Genomic DNA, 15865 nt, shown 5'->3' with positions numbered 1-15865 from the left:
GTTTTAGTTAACATCGGGTTCTATTGAATTGAGTAAGTTTACTTTTGGTTGATCTTACTTAGAATACAGTTTTAGTGATTTTAGTCCATTAACTATGTGGTTGTTTCCACTTTAAGACTGCAGCTGACAAATCCAGTTGAATTTTGAGATAGACACATTCCACAATATTTTCAATATCATCCTCTCCTGTCACCACACTGTTGGGTTAAGAAATTTCCTTGATTGCACTCTGTTTCATGGAAAATAGAATAAAAACTAAAGGCCCAGTTCAAATTTATTTTTTCTCTTTCATTTCAGAATGAAGTAAATGCAATCAAATGGGATCCTACTGGTAATCTTTTGGCATCTTGTTCTGACGACATGACTTTAAAGGTAAACATGTAGTGGATTGTTAGGTTTTTCAGTTCTGCGGTAAACATTTTATGCTAACACTTTCACAGACAGATTGTTTGGTTGGGTAGCTTCTGATATTCTTCCCAGATAAAATGCCAACTGTTAATCCTGATTTATTTTTTGTCAAAAGCATTGCATAAATAAGTATAAAACTGATAAAACAGAGAGCCCAAGCAGCTAAATAATATAAAATAAAAAACGGGCAACCATGACTGCATTGTCTGTAGCTTTCAACACTTCTTCCTCTGTGTGTGATGCAAGAAGTTGTGGGCAAGCATACAGACTTGGAGTTGTTTGTTCTGTCACACAATCTGGGGGATTCTTCTAGCTAGTGCCATTTTGTCAGGTTGTGTTTTGATCTGCCAGCTCCACTTCTGAGTGTGTTCAGGGACTTCCAAGTTGCCCATTCTTGGGGTGGTCCTGAAGGCAGACCCTCATGGGGGGCCATCCAGTTGGAATTTCGCTGCCCAGAGAGATATTCTTGCTGTTGCTGGTGGAACATTAAGAGGAGTGGTCATTCTCATGAAGCTTTTCCTTCATTTGAGTCTACTGGAAAGAGGTAGATAGCCATACAGTGTTCAACCTTATTTCTCTCGCATTTAGCAGCAACTTCCTGTTGCACATCGGAGGGGTAATGTCCATCCTGATGATATTGTAGTCAGTTTCTACACCATAAGAATTGTGTTGGTGCATCAAACAAGGAGCCCATTGGGTCTATATGGAACAATGCTAGCTGGACACCCCCTTTTCCCAGCATTGGACTATACAAAGTGATAAACCAATAGTCACTTACAGCCTTTGCTTCCATGAACCTGTTGCTAAAGGCATCTATGTTAGTAGCCATTCCAGCATGCTGGAACTTCTTTGTTTTCTTTGTGTTCTTTCTACTTGCCAGTTGGTTATTTGGCTTGTTTCACCCCCTTGAGTTAGAATGGCAGTCAATCTGTGCTGAGTTGCCTGAATTGGCACCGATGTTGGTATCATTTTGGTGAAAAGTCAGAACTTGGATTTTTATTCAAGGCTTTGAGCCTAATGGATGTTGACCCCGCTGCACACATGCTGTGGGCGTACTGTTAAAAACTGTTTTAACAAATTTTAAATTTCATGGCTTTCAGTTAATTCACAATTTGATATATTTTTGTACTTTCATTGCTAAAAATTGAGCAAAATTCATGGTGGCCTTGGGCATGTAATTTGACACAGTACTCACTAAGTCCCCCAACCCATAAGTTTATTGTTTTCTCAGAACTACAGATGATATTGCATTATCATATTAAGTCCAACTCAGAATTATTTAGCAATTCATTTATTCATAGATATGGTATACCAAGGGTTTGCCAGAGTAAAAAGAGGGGATATTCATTTTTATTGTATGCCGTCGAATCATTTCCAATTTATGAGGACCCTAAGGCAAACCAATTGCAGGGTTTACTGGGCAAGATTTGTTTAGAGATTTGTCTTCTGAAGCTGAGAGGGTATGACTTACCCAAGCTCATCCAGTGGGTTTCCATGACTGAGTGGGGATTTGAACTCTGGTTTCTGGGAGTCTTAACTCTAATTTCAAACCATTACACCAGGGGTATCCAACTTTTTGGCTTCCCTGGGCCACACTGGAAGAAGAATTGTCTTGGGTTGCACACTGCCATAAAACTAAAGCCACAATTTGGTGTTGGACTGCATTCATAGCCTTCCTGGTCCACAAATAGCAAGAGTGTATGGCTAATGGCGGTACTATTGCTAATATAGAATGCACACTTGAATTCATTTTTACAATTCATTTCATGCAACATTGCAAGAGTCCTCTTGCTCCTTGTCCTTTGTTAGTTCAGTTTAACAGTTTTTTTTATTTTTTTTTGGCCGAACAGTTAGCAATTATAATGCAAACTAGGGATCATATTCTGATATTTGTAGATGTAACATACTCTGATTATTCCACTCCATTCCACTATTGTCTACATAATTTGTACGCAAGAACTGCATGTTTTAAGTCAGTTTATAATTTTATGTTGGGCTACATTCATAGGCGTCCTGAGCCACATGCCTGCACTATTTGTTAGATGGTTTTAATGGTTGTGTGGAAGAGAAGATATGAGCAGGGAAGTGCTGGAAATAGCTCATTTTCACAACCATTAAAGGTAGCAGAGCTATCTTCTCAGTATGGCAATTTTATGGGTGTCATAGAGTTGGGGTCTCCCAAAATACTTTGAACTTCATCCCTTCCTGTCATACATCTGACTATCATAGGGAACCTGTTTGCTATGGACTCCTTGGGTAGTTTTAAGCCTAGAAGAGGCTTACTTCAAACCAAGAAGTAGGCTGGTTTATTTCATGGTTGGGTGGGGGGGGGGGAGATCTCCTTCTGGGCTTAAACAATTTAGGGCCTTCCCAAAAGTAATCATTAAAAAAAACCAATGTAAAAAAGAAGGACATACTTTGAAAAAAATATGGAGATGCCACAGTACTGAAAAATGCCCTTCTAGGAACTCTTTGTAGCCCCTGGGTCACACTTTTTCCACACCTGCTTTACACATAGTGGAGATAGCAAGCTGCTAGTAAGTTAGTATCACATATCCAGGGCATAAAATGTATCTCTTTTTTATTTAAATGAGTATCTGTTTTACTAAAATATAGATTTGTGGAAGCCAAACAACTGCAATATTTGTGAAGAAATCTTTAAACAAAAATTAATAAGGCGCTGACTGTTATCTTTTATTAATTGCCTTAGATCTGGAGTATGAAACAAGATAATTGTGTCCACGATCTACAAGCACACAACAAAGAAATTTATACTATCAAATGGAGTCCTACGGGGCCAGGAACAAACAACCCAAACGCCAATCTTATGTTAGCAAGGTAATTTTGACCTTCGATCTTTTTTCATGTGAAGAAGAGGCAGGTGAACCAGGTGTTTCATTCTTGGGCCCTGTACATGTCCTCCAGTCTCCTCTTAGAAGAATAACTTTTCAGATTGCATATCCACAGAGCAAGATGCCCATCGCCTTTCCCCAAAGTATTGCTGGTGTACATTTAGTAGTGTGCATAAACTACATATTTCCCAGCTAAATCAAACACATTCAGATAAACAGACACTTTTCGCATATAACTTGATCTATTGGAACAAAACTTGGAATTGCATCCCTGAACTTTTGCAGATAGTTCCTATCTTCTTTCTTTTTAAGTCTCAATCAAATGTTTTCTTGTTTTCCAAAACTTTTACAATTTTGTTTAATATTGTTTTATAACAATGATATTGAATGCATTTTCTCTAGTTAATGTGTTTGCACATTTCGCCTGCTGTACCCATGGATCCACAGATTTAATCAACTACAACTCAAAAATACCCCCTCCCCCAGCACAACTCTAAAGTCAATATTTGTTGAAAGTTTACCATAGGCTTGCACTGAAGGACCTAGAGATTTCTAGACAGAACATGTTAAAAATTCTTTGAATAATCAAATATGTTAAACCCACAGATGTGGAAGATTAACTCTATAATATTACAATGTGTCGATGTGTATGTGTACAAATGGCAATACATAAAATAATGATCTTTTCTTCTCTTTTTTTCCATGGCAGTGCATCCTTTGATTCTACGGTTAGATTATGGGATGTAGACAGAGGCATCTGCATCCACACCTTGACGAAACATCAAGAACCTGTGTACAGTGTAGCTTTCAGTCCTGATGGCAGGTACCTGGCCAGTGGCTCTTTCGACAAATGTGTACACATCTGGAATACACAGGTATGTCTGCCTAGGTACTAGTCATGTGCATAGGAACCATTTCTGCCATTTAATCCGTGTTTTCGTACTGTTTCTTTTATTTGGATGGCACAATACAACAAACCCCCCTCTGGTACGAAAATAACCGTGAAACGAAAGGAAATTTTTAATGGTAACTGTTTGTGCACTTGCTTTTCATGAGCACATTTAATCTTTTTTATTAATACTCCAGCAAACAAAAAATAAACTCTTATTTACTCCCCTCTTTCAGGAGGTCATCACTCTTCCTTATCTGCAAGTGGGAAGCCTTAAAATGCCTTGGAGAGTGCATGTGTGGCTCCTCCTCCCTCTTCCTCGGCTCTTGGAGCTGCCCTGGCGCTGCCTTGGGTCGGTGCATGTTGCTGCTGCCTCCATCTCTCATGCAAGGGAGGCACATCCAACCCCCTCCTCCTTTTTCACGCTTCTTACTCTAGAGTAAACCAGGCAACAGCAGCTCCAGGAGCCAGGGAGGAGGACAGGGTAAGAGGCGCAAAGGAGGAAGAAGAGGGGGCTGGAGGCGCCTTCTTTGCATAAGAGAAGGAGAAAGAGGATGGCAGCAGCAGCAACAAGCAAGAACCCAAGATGGCAGCTTGAAGAAAAACTATGCCATTGCCAAAAATGATGGGAAGGGGAGGGGAGTTCCCCTCCCCCAATTTCCACCAGTTAAAGAAGTGAAATAGTGGAGCTGAGTGGGCACTGGGCCGTGTGTGTGGTGGGTGGAGCATCTTTGACAGAAATTTGGCTGGAAGGAATGGTGCCCTGCCTTGCCTGTCTGCTGCTGTTGCTCCTGGAGAAGTTAGAGGGTGGGGCCAGTGGGGGGAAAGAGGGAATGTTTTTAAGGAGATTTTATTTATAGAAAGAAAAAAATCCCTAAAAATTGGGGGATGACCCAAACGTTATAAAACTTGGTGGGCTAAGAGTGGTAGATGTGCCCTCCATGTGTGCCAATTTTCATCCCTCTAACCCTAAAACTGAAGAGAAGGCCACCCATGCAATTTTTGTTCTTTTGGACCCGGAACAAAAAAGCTCATTTGGAAAGGCGCCCGTTTTTGAAAGATTAGATTAGATTACAGTATTTATATTCCGCCCTTCTCGCCCCGAAGGGGACTCAGGGCGGATCATATAGGGCAAACATAAACACATAAACACATCAGACAGAGACAGACAGACAGACGCAGAGGCAAGTTAACCTTCTCCTGAGGGGATGTTCGATTCTGGCCACAGGGGGGAGCAGCTGCTTCATCATCCACTCTGACGGCACTTCCTCACTTCCTCATTCCAATGTTGTAAATTAGTTAAAAGATGCTCTTGAAAACGAAAACAGGGCCTTATGAATAAAACAAACAGAAACGGATAGCAATTCTATACAAATGCACAAGACAGCTAGGTACTAGTTTCATAATGTTATTTTAAATGCACATGGTAGTTGTGTTGACCATAAAGCAAAAACACATACTTTGGAAATAGCTTTTTTAACCCAGCCAAATGGCGCAAAACACTTTATGGTAGCTTTTGAGACCCACTGTTTTTTCTTCAGTGGCGAAGAATGCAATGGACTTCAAAAGCTAGCAGTTTTTTTAGTGTATGAAAGCCTGTGCAACCAATTTCTTTCTCTCTGTCTTAAAAGAGCCAATTGTATACATGTAAGTCAGTGGTTCTCAACCTGTGGCTCCCCAGATGTTTTGGCCTTAAACTCCCAGAAATCCTAACAGCTGGTAAACTAGCTGGGATTTGTGGGAGTTGTAGGCAAAAAACATCTGGGGACCCCTAGTTGAGAACCACTGGTATACATACCATTTATGTAAGTGAAGCCCTTGTCAACATTGTCAAGGTTTCAACCAATTACTTAGGAAGATACATTTGAAAAATAACTTTTTACTTGCACTTTAAATTTCCACCATTATTTTTGAGTGTGTAATTATAATTGTCATCATACTTTTATTTTTTACCCACCCCTCCTTACAGGTGGGTTACAGCATAGTTAAAACACATAAACATTTAAAGATTATATAAATAAACATTAAAGCTTGTTTCTATAAAAGATACATTTTAAACATATTTTTATAAAATACATATTAACATACACAGAACAGAGATCAAAACACATAGAAAATCAACTGATGCAACTGATAAGTTATGATAAAGTGTTATTTTCTCTTCAACCTTATTTTCTTTAGACGGGTGCTCTAGTGCATAGTTATCGGGGAACAGGAGGCATTTTTGAGGTTTGCTGGAATGCAGCAGGAGACAAAGTTGGAGCAAGTGCTTCAGATGGTTCAGTAAGTAAATTGAAATACTTTAGCATGTTTGTTTCTATTGTAATAGTCCATCCTGAGAATACCCAAGTATACCTTATATGCATGTGGAGTTCTAGGACTGTACAGTATGTTTGAGCTGGGGTGACTGTTACCTACAGACAAACTGAAGTGGGGAAAAAACAAGCTAAATCCACACAGAACTTCATCAGAAAAGAAGAAAGAAATTACATTTATACAAATGACTTATTTTAGTAAACAGACCAGCAGCTTGAAACAAAGAAAAACCCTTTTTATTCTTGATAGCCATGGTTTTGTGAGATTCAGCCATTCATTGTCTTTTTTCAGCTATAATTTCCATCCAGAAAGGATCAAACAAAACCAAACAGTAATGTTAGAAGTAATATCAACCATATTTCAAAGCCAAATCTTTAGAGCAGTGGTTCTCAACCTGTGGGTCCCCAGGTGTTTTGGCCTACAACTCCCAGTAATCCCAGCCAATTTGTCAGCTGTTTTCTGGGAGTTGAAGGCCAAAACATCTGGGGACCTACAGGTTAAGAATCACTGGTTTAGAGCAAAGACAAGGGTTAAAATTAATCATCTATAGGTTACAAGGGGGTAGAGAAAACTATAAAATGGTGAAACCTGGGGAAAATTACTCTTTTGGACTGTATCTCCCAAGAATGATCATTCACTGCTCATATATTTCCATGCCCAGTAGGTTGCTGTTTTCTGTCTTGCGGTTCTATTGCTGCAGTCAGCTGACAACAGTCATCTCCATCAATCTTCTAAAGCAAGTAAAGCACTAATAAGAATCTAAAGAAGATGTTTATGGGCTGACTGTGCATTGTTGTGTAACAGTTTCTGAATTAGTGATGATTACTTCCGACTTCATATATTCAGTATGTAACACACATTGAGCAGTAACAAAAAATTGTTAGTCAGTGAAAATGCAATGTTTACATTTATCATTAAAAGCTCGTGTTTCCAAACGGCTAGTGTGAAGTATGAGCTTCACCAAAGAAAAGGAAAGAAATAGTTTATTAGATTGCCCAACTAATCATTATTTGTTAGATCAGTTTCTTCATTGGCAGACTTGCTATGTGTCTTGGGTAAAGAAAGTACCATCTGGATCACCAAGATATGGTTAAATTGTCCCACATAGCCAGGTGACAATGGAGGAAATTTCAGAAGAGGAAAAAAAATCAAACTTGTTTCAGGGTTTGGCTCTCCAAGGTTTTCAATGGTGCAGTGTAATCCTAGGTTTTTGTACTCCTTGAATGTGCCTAATCTTTATATGGTTGTTTGGGGTAGCGGTGAGGAGTATTCTCTTCTCTTTATCCTGCAGATTTTTGATTTTCTACAAACTAAAGTTATTATTACTATTATCTATAATAATACTATTATATAATAATTATTATAATCCCTAAGGAGACTCAAAGCAGCTTAACAAAAACACATCAGCATACAATTTAAAATATACAAATACGCAAACATGCAAACAGGATTAAATATAAACAGAATTTAAAAAATTCCTGTTAAAAACCACAGTTCCCCGAATGAAAAATTCCTCCGTTTCTTTTCTTTTCTTTTTATTTAGTTAGCTGCCAGTACCCATCACCTATGTTTACACATTGGCCAAGGGAGATTTCACAATGAAGATAGGATAGCAAATCCACAACACCCTTACAGTTTCCCAACATTTGTACATTGGACATATCTTGCCTCTACAAATGTGGATCCTATCATGCTAGCCACAGTTATTAGAACTCACTATTTATTTATTTATTTACAGTATTTATATTCCGCCCTTCTCAGGGCGGATCACATTACACATATAAGGCAAACATTCAATGCCTTAACATAGAACAAAGACAAGACAAACACGGGGCTCCGAACTGGCCTCGAACTCATGACCTCCTGGTCAGAGTGATTCATTGCAGCTGGCTGCAGCTGGTTGCTCAACAGCCTGTGCCACAGCCCCGCCACAGCCTGCGCCACAACTCACTAGGGGCTTCTCTTTTGTTGTATTTCTCCAATTGTTTTATAAAGACCGGGAAGGGGGTGGGTTGTGCACATCTTGTGCGCGTATGTTTCTGAACATCTCGACTTTCCCCCTTTTCCCCTCTTGTCTTTGCAGGTTTGTGTACTAGACCTACGGAAATAGCGCTACTAGTTGGAAGCCATGGACCGACTATGAATGTGTACATAGCCAAAATGACTGTCCCCTTGACCCATGTACTGCTATAGTCCCAATTGAACCATGGCCAGTCCACTACAGCCAAACCTGAAAGAATTATATACATATACTGAATATTAAAAAAGCAACGCAAATGATTACACCCCGAAGAAGATGACAGAGTTTTGTCACAGCTTGTGAAGCCTGTTCACCAAGTGCTGGAATCTGCTGTGCCCCCCAAAAATAATATGTAAGCATTTTGGATATGGGGGGAAATAACAGGACAAGAAAGAAACCTAACTGTATATGAGCAGCCCATTGAGTGCACCATAAATGGGGAAATTACATATGGCTGCCTTTCTCCCCACTCCTCACCTTCACCCTTCTTAAAGTTTTGAAAGATTGGTTTTTTTTCTTCTTCCTCCACCTCCTTTTTGGCTTTCTTTCTCAGTAGGTGATGAGCAATTTTTGTGTACAGGGAAAATGGACTTGCATACTCTTTCGACAGTGATTTGTTCCTTGTTCCTTCTCACCACCTTGTTTTTTTAGTTTTTCTTTCTACACAAAGCAAAGCGTGTGAATCTGTTTGGTGATGATGGGGTTTTTTGTCATTCAGAATGGTGCCTGTTTTGGGGAGAGAGAGGAAATCCTTTTACATCAGTTCTTTTGGACTCCTTTTAAAAACAAATTGGCATCTGTTGTGGATTATCTACTCACAATTTAGACAGGGAAGGAGGAGGACAAGCAGAATTTTAGCAACATGACATTGACATTCCTTTGCATTTTGAGATCCAGTAGCTTTAAGAGCTCACAGGATGGAAGTAGATTCTTTTGGACTGTGACTGTTCCAAAAAAGCGGGAGATCATTTCTGCCAAAAGTAAAAGGGTACATACAATCACCAAGATCTTAAGGCCATTTTATAAAGACCTGATTTTTGGAACATACACAGTGGTGGAACCAGATTTATGGCCATCGTAGACTGGATTTTAAGAACCTGTGCATAAAGAGCTCATTGTACATAATTGCTGATCTATACCCCTTGGCACAAGGAAAGAGCTTTGCAAACTTGCTTTTTTGGGTTACATGTCCCAGAATCTCCCATCCAGCATGTCTATTGGCCACTGCAATTCTGGGACTTGTAGTAGTACAAGGGAGCTTTTCCAGACTCTGCTCAAGGTGTCGGTCTTGATTCAGGAGGCTTCCTCCATTGCATGTACATTCCAGAAATCAGCATAGGACTATAGAAACAAGAATTGGATCCTCCTTTCCTTTGAAAACATAATTGCATCCAAAACAGCGGAGAAAATAAATTGGTTCATCTTAACGTTCATCTGGGCCAGTGGTTTTCCGCTATAACTTCTGTGAGAGTTTTGCCCATTCTTAGTCTAGTATAATGAAAAAACAAATTGCAATGTTTTGATTTTTGGGTGTGTGTGTTTTTTTTAATCTTTTGTACAACAAAAACAAAATATTTTGACATCTATTTTGCTGCCACTTCTGGAATGAGACAGGTTTACTCTGTTAAGGTACTCATTCACTGGAAAATTTCTCTGTTGAAAACATATTGACATGAACAAGGGGAAGAGCATTGTGTTGGTGCGAAGTTCCTGGTGAATCATGCCTCCTTAATTTGGAAGTGAACAGAAAAGAGGGAGGGGGTGGGGAAGCTGGCCACAAAGGACTTGCTTTAAGTATGTTTTAATCCTGAGCAATTGACCTTCCATAAAGGAAAATTATGTCTTGTGCTAATTTCGCCCTGCTGCTCCTGCCTCATAAATTTTGTATGTGCTTGTGATTTCCTCCCCTTGCAACCCACCCAAATTTAGGATGAATGTAAGCTGCTATTTGTTTTTATGATAGTGGGGGAAATATGATCACTACTACAGTGTCTTTTGTTTCTAATAGCGGATACTGCTTCTCCTTCCTTCACTGCAAGAGGTGTATATGACATACACCTCTAATATGTTGAGATAAACATAGTACCAGAAGCAGTGTTTTTGTAAAAGTATACCATGGAAACAGATGTTTGCCAGTACATGCAACTCCTAATGTTCTCATTAACCAGATAGTCAGGGTTTTTAATATTTCACCCAGTTTCAACTTCAGGTGAGTGGTTTAGAATCCTAACACTTTGCTAAGATCTCAATTTGTATATGACCCCCAGAATTGTTATAACAAGGCTGAGATTACAATCCTTGGAATATATGTGTGTTCCAGCTCTATTTCTCCCATCTAACCAAAAAATCTCCAAAAGAAACAACCTCCCCCCCAGACAGAGCTGTCTTTGAAATGCATAAAGTTCCTCAAAAGAAAAAGCAAAGCCTTGGAAATGGCAGCCCCATGTTATATTTTCTGACCTCCGCTAGTCCCATAATATCTTGTCGAACTTTATCCACTGATGACCTTACATTGCACATTTCCCCGCTCTTCATCCTTGGCAAGCAGGTGTGTTCATTATAGCTTTGTGCAACTAAGCAAGACCCGGAGTAAGTAATACGGCAGTAGATAAAGGGCAGAGGGCATCTCACTTGCAGAATTGCCAGCTTCAGCACCAGGTCTGCTTTCTAGGTAGTACACAGCCCCATCTTTTACATTTCATTTGTAGATTGAATTTGCCCAGAGAATGAAAATGGCTTGCTTTAAAAAAAAAATCAAGATAAACTCTTTTAGCATTGATTTCTGCCACGTCTATTTGGACGCGCACGAAACCACATCTTGAAGCGAGTAGAGTCCAGTTTTACAAGGCACAGCAATTGTTTGCTTTTAATAAGCAGTCAGTTATTAATGGGGTATAATACTCTTATGCACAGCATTGTGAGAAATCAAACAAAAATGTATACTCCTAAAGGCAGTCATGTGATATGGCTCTATACTAGCTGTTGGTAGAGTTTTGAGAATAGGCTCAAGAGGTTCAGGATAATTTCCCTGTGAATTACAGTATGTAAGAAACTTAACCTGTTCAGTATCTGGCACTTGAATAATCTTGCTTTTTATTGTTGGAGGTCCAGGACTATGGCTGACCTCTGTCATTGTTAAAATAATTAAAAAAGTTTTAAGAAAATGTAAAAAAAATAATCTGTGCAATAATTTTAAACTGTGCTCCCAGGAATAGACACAAAAAGTGTTTTGGGGGATTTTTATTTTGAGTATATTTAAACAGCATTTTCTTTTCCTTTAGCAACACAAATGTCAATTGCACTGAACTTAAATCTTTAAAAAAAAGTCAGAGGTGATTCTTGATAGTACTTTTGTATTTTGATATGGACAGTCTGTTCGTTTTTCATACAAGCTCTTGAACAGATGTTTCAGTGGACTTTAAAAAGTGTAAAAACAAAACAAGAGGTGGTCTTGAAACCATTTTGACACAGCTGCAAGATTCCACAGCAACGTTCACATTTCTGGTTATTGCAACTGTTTTGTTGTTTTGTTTTGGGTTGTTTGTTTTTTAAAAAAGATTCTAGCCATTTAAGTATGATATAGCATGTAGACATTATTGTGGCTTCATAATCACCAAATCCTGGGCTGATTTCCCTTCTCTATCCCATCTCCATCTACATTTTTCCTTTTAACACAATTTTAAGACTATTCTTTTTATAGCGGAGATGGTCAGTTAGCCTCTCTCTCTCTTCAAATAATCTGCACTTGATTCCAAACTTGAAAGCCATGGCATTAGGCAAGAGGGTGCTTTTTTGCTTTCTTTGCTAGGACCAGATTTCTGTGCCCTAGATTTATCTGCACAACCCCATTGAAATCATCCAGTGGAGCATAGGACTCTAGCTTTTGCCTACACTGCAGACAGTGGCATTTAGCAGCTATGTTTGAATTGTGAGGCTTTTCTAGGTGTTGCTGTCTTCATAGTCTGCTGCATCCCATGTGTGAATTTGGGGGAGCATGGTTGAGGGCTTGAAGAAGAAGTCTACATCTTCTTTTGCAGTCTCCTGTGTTTGGATAAATTGGCTGCTCAGATTGCAATCCCTGATCAATCATTGCCTTCTTTGCTGCTGTCCTTTGTCAGTGTGCCACCGTGTTGCCCTGCTTCTAAACCAACTTTGTTCTCAACTTCAGGGTGGAGCCACATAATGCAAACATAATGGCATTGTGGTTTTTTAAGACCATGTGAACTGAAGAAGCTTCTCAAAAGTGCCAATAGTTATATACAGATGAGCTGGAGTGAGGAATTGCTCTTCCATTGTCATGGTTATCCTTTTATTCTCTGAGGGTAAGAGCTATGTATGATGGAGCTCTTAGCGCTGTAGTCCACTCAAAAAGCTAATGCAGGCATGATCGCCTGAAGGATGGAAGGCCTGCTTGGACTTTCCTCTATCCATTGAGCTAGCCCTGCAGAAGCCATGTTTAATCTTTGTCTAATAGCTAGATTCTAAAGGAGAGAGAAAGAAAAAACAGGTCCAACTGGAGAAAAAGAAGTTTCTTTTGCTCAGTCTAACAGCTTCATGTACATGCTGGGTATCTCCCAAACAAGCACATATTTTTGAATACATATACCCTCGACATGACCATTTATAGTACTGTTCTGACAGGACCTGTGCCCATATTATTGTTTGGGGAAAAGTCAAAAAATCAGACTGAAAAAGGATTCAAAATCAGTTTCAGCTGGTGGCTTCAGTACCTGTGAGGTTGTGAATCTACTCCTGTTCAAGGTATTAAGTGCTTTGGAGGAGAAGAGGAGGTCAGAATTTTGGGCATATCCTATGACACCTGGAATGGATTTGCCTGCTCACGGATGTGGAAGCCATCACTGATCACAATATCATGGTTGGCATGTTATTAAACTTCCTGAAAGGAAGGAGACTATCATAATTCTTGATTATAAGGCACATATTCTTGCAGTTGGGAGTGACTTACTTTTATAAAAAGAGTTGGAATATGGTTTTTGAGATTTGTTGTGTGCAGAAAGAAAGGTGTGTTTCAACCACACCAGTTGGACAATTTCAAGAGGCACCACGGGCAAAGCTTTGTATACTCTGGCTGGAGGGATTTTGTGGTCCTGATTTTGCAGCAAGCTCCAAACGATTGGCGCAGAGCAGGTGAGGCTGTGGCTAAGACTTCAATCTGCAGTTGTATGTAGTTCATCTCGGATCTCTTACTGTTTCAGTGAATAAAACCATGTTCATTGGTTAGTGAGTATTTAAGCCTGTTCATGGGATTGGTAATGCTAACACTATTTCTGTAAGGTTTCACTGTACCTATTTTAAGTTAAGAAAAAAGACTCTTCCTTGGATGATTTTGAGAACCAGGAGTGGGAGGAATTTATAGCATTTAGCAAACACACACATCCACAGAAAAATACAAATCAAAAGGAGACATGTTTGTTTATTTTTGTTGGAAACTAGAAGCAAGTGAAAAAGACCAAAGATTTGTAATTTTCTACACTGGTAGGTCATTTGAAAATAAATGAGTAACTTTGCATTTCCTTTTAGATTTTGGAGCAAAAATGTGTAAATTTTATGCATTTAAATGTTTTAGCTATTGCAGACAATACATGGGTACAATGAATAATTTTCTGAAAGTGGAAGAATATAGCATTGCAAAATGGCATTGGTTTTGTTGTTTTAAAGAGATAGATGACTCGAATCACAATATGTCTATTAGGAAAGTCCTGTTGGTTATTCATTTCCAGCAGGAGTGTGGGGCACTAGGATCTCTACCTAAGATATAGTTAAAATAAAATGTAAAATATACATTTTAAAACATCACAAAATTCAGACCGTCATAAGATTTGGCAAGCAAAAAGTCTATGATGACTAAGCAAGGAAATCTGGAAAGTTGGTTGTCTGTGGGTTTGACTCTGGTACTAGTTTTGGTAGGAAGGGGGCAGCATTGTGGCACATGGACACAGAGTTACAGGGATAATCCATATGGTGGATTTAAAACAGAACATGGGCATAAATGTAGGGCACTAGTTTGGGTGTTCTAAAGAATCCCATGACTATTTAATTCCATGATAGTTTTTAGCTTCTTTTCCCCATCTGTACAGCTGATGACAGTTATATTGGCAGAAGCAATGCTATAACTTTGCAAATAAACTGTGTGTTAGGGGTTGCAAAAGGAAAGGGTATCTGCTTTGATGGTTTGTGGATAAAAGAGTCATTTAAGGATTCTGTGACTTGAGCTGAACTAAGAGAGCAGAAAAAAATGGCTAGATGATCATCTAGGATAGGACAGCAGCAAAGGCGTTGATATCAAAAATCCTTGACCCTACTAATATTAAGGAAAATGTGAAATTTTTTCAGGCTTCTCTGGAATATGCTCTATTCATGTTTTAAGTGGAAAGCCCAGATAGGCACAGGTTCTCTTAACTTCAGATGTCAATAATAGTCCACTAATCATTGCGACAAATCCTGAATTTTTGTAATTTCCCATTGTCTAGATGAATAAACAAAAGCCTAGTGGGTTTATTCTCATTTTTTACATTTCTGGATACATTCAGGAAATTGATCTGTTTTGTTGTTGCTTCTTGTGTGCTTTTGCAATCTTGTTTCTTGACAGGCTGCGATAAGCAAGACGGTCGCTTACAATACAAAAGTAATCTCTCTCTTTTTTCCCTTCTTCCTCTTCTTTCCTGACTTTGACATTGTAGTTGTAAAAAAAGGTTCCGATTTGGAGTTGCAAATCTTTTGGGTCTACTTCTGTGAGCCTACCTATAGCACTGGATAAAAAAAAAGTCTACACCATTTCTTCAGTTATATATCCAGTTAAATTACAAAATGTTGTACAAGTGTAAAACCAGCCCATGTGACAGTTATTTTTTTCTTTTTTTACTTGTTCAGAAATACTTTTTATTGTTCAGTTTTCATGATTTACTGTCTAAAGAAGACTGCTATAGATGTTCTATACTGTCCTGGACCCATGTTAATTACACCTTTTATGATGTACTTTGGTTCCACATCACAATGATTTTGTCCTCCCCAACCCAAAAAGCCCCTTTCTTAATCTCTTTCTAGGCACATTTTTTCTGTTGCAGTTTTCCCTTTGCATTGTATTGCTCTGACAAGTGTAATTTGAATCAGATCTGAAAGAGGTCCAGAATAAAATATATTTTGATACGATGTTGGCTGCATAGTTTCTTTAAAGATATTAGATAGATAGATAGATAGATAGATAGATAGATAGATAGATAGATAGATAGATAGATAGATAGCCTGTTGAATTTTCACTCCAATACACGCAAAACTGCTGCTCTACATCTTCAAATCCGGTTACATTGGGAAGGGGATTGAATTTGCCAATACAGTAGAGTCTCACTTATCCAACATAAA

At 38.8% G+C, this 15865-nt stretch overlaps 1 protein-coding gene across 7 annotated transcripts in view; it reads left to right on the top strand.

Annotated features, from left to right (window-relative positions):
- The window catches only part of tbl1xr1 (TBL1X/Y related 1), a 186964-nt gene extending 171309 nt beyond the window's left edge, over positions 1 to 15655 (top strand). For all 7 annotated transcript variants that reach the window (XM_062976777.1, XM_062976773.1, XM_062976774.1 and 4 more), the window contains 5 exons: positions 298 to 372; positions 3119 to 3246; positions 3970 to 4135; positions 6331 to 6432; positions 8549 to 15655. In XM_062976777.1, coding sequence (XP_062832847.1) covers positions 298 to 372; positions 3119 to 3246; positions 3970 to 4135; positions 6331 to 6432; positions 8549 to 8575 — 498 coding nt within the window. In that variant the 3' untranslated portion in view covers positions 8576 to 15655. The remainder of the gene's footprint in view (positions 1 to 297; positions 373 to 3118; positions 3247 to 3969; positions 4136 to 6330; positions 6433 to 8548) is intronic.
- The last annotated feature ends 210 nt before the right edge of the window (positions 15656 to 15865 follow it).

This window comes from Anolis carolinensis, chromosome 3 (genome assembly GCF_035594765.1).
Source record: "Anolis carolinensis isolate JA03-04 chromosome 3, rAnoCar3.1.pri, whole genome shotgun sequence".
Lineage (NCBI taxonomy): Eukaryota > Metazoa > Chordata > Lepidosauria > Squamata > Dactyloidae > Anolis > Anolis carolinensis.
The sequence above is the reverse complement of the archived record's forward strand: the minus strand, read 5'-3'. Positions and strand labels throughout refer to the sequence as shown.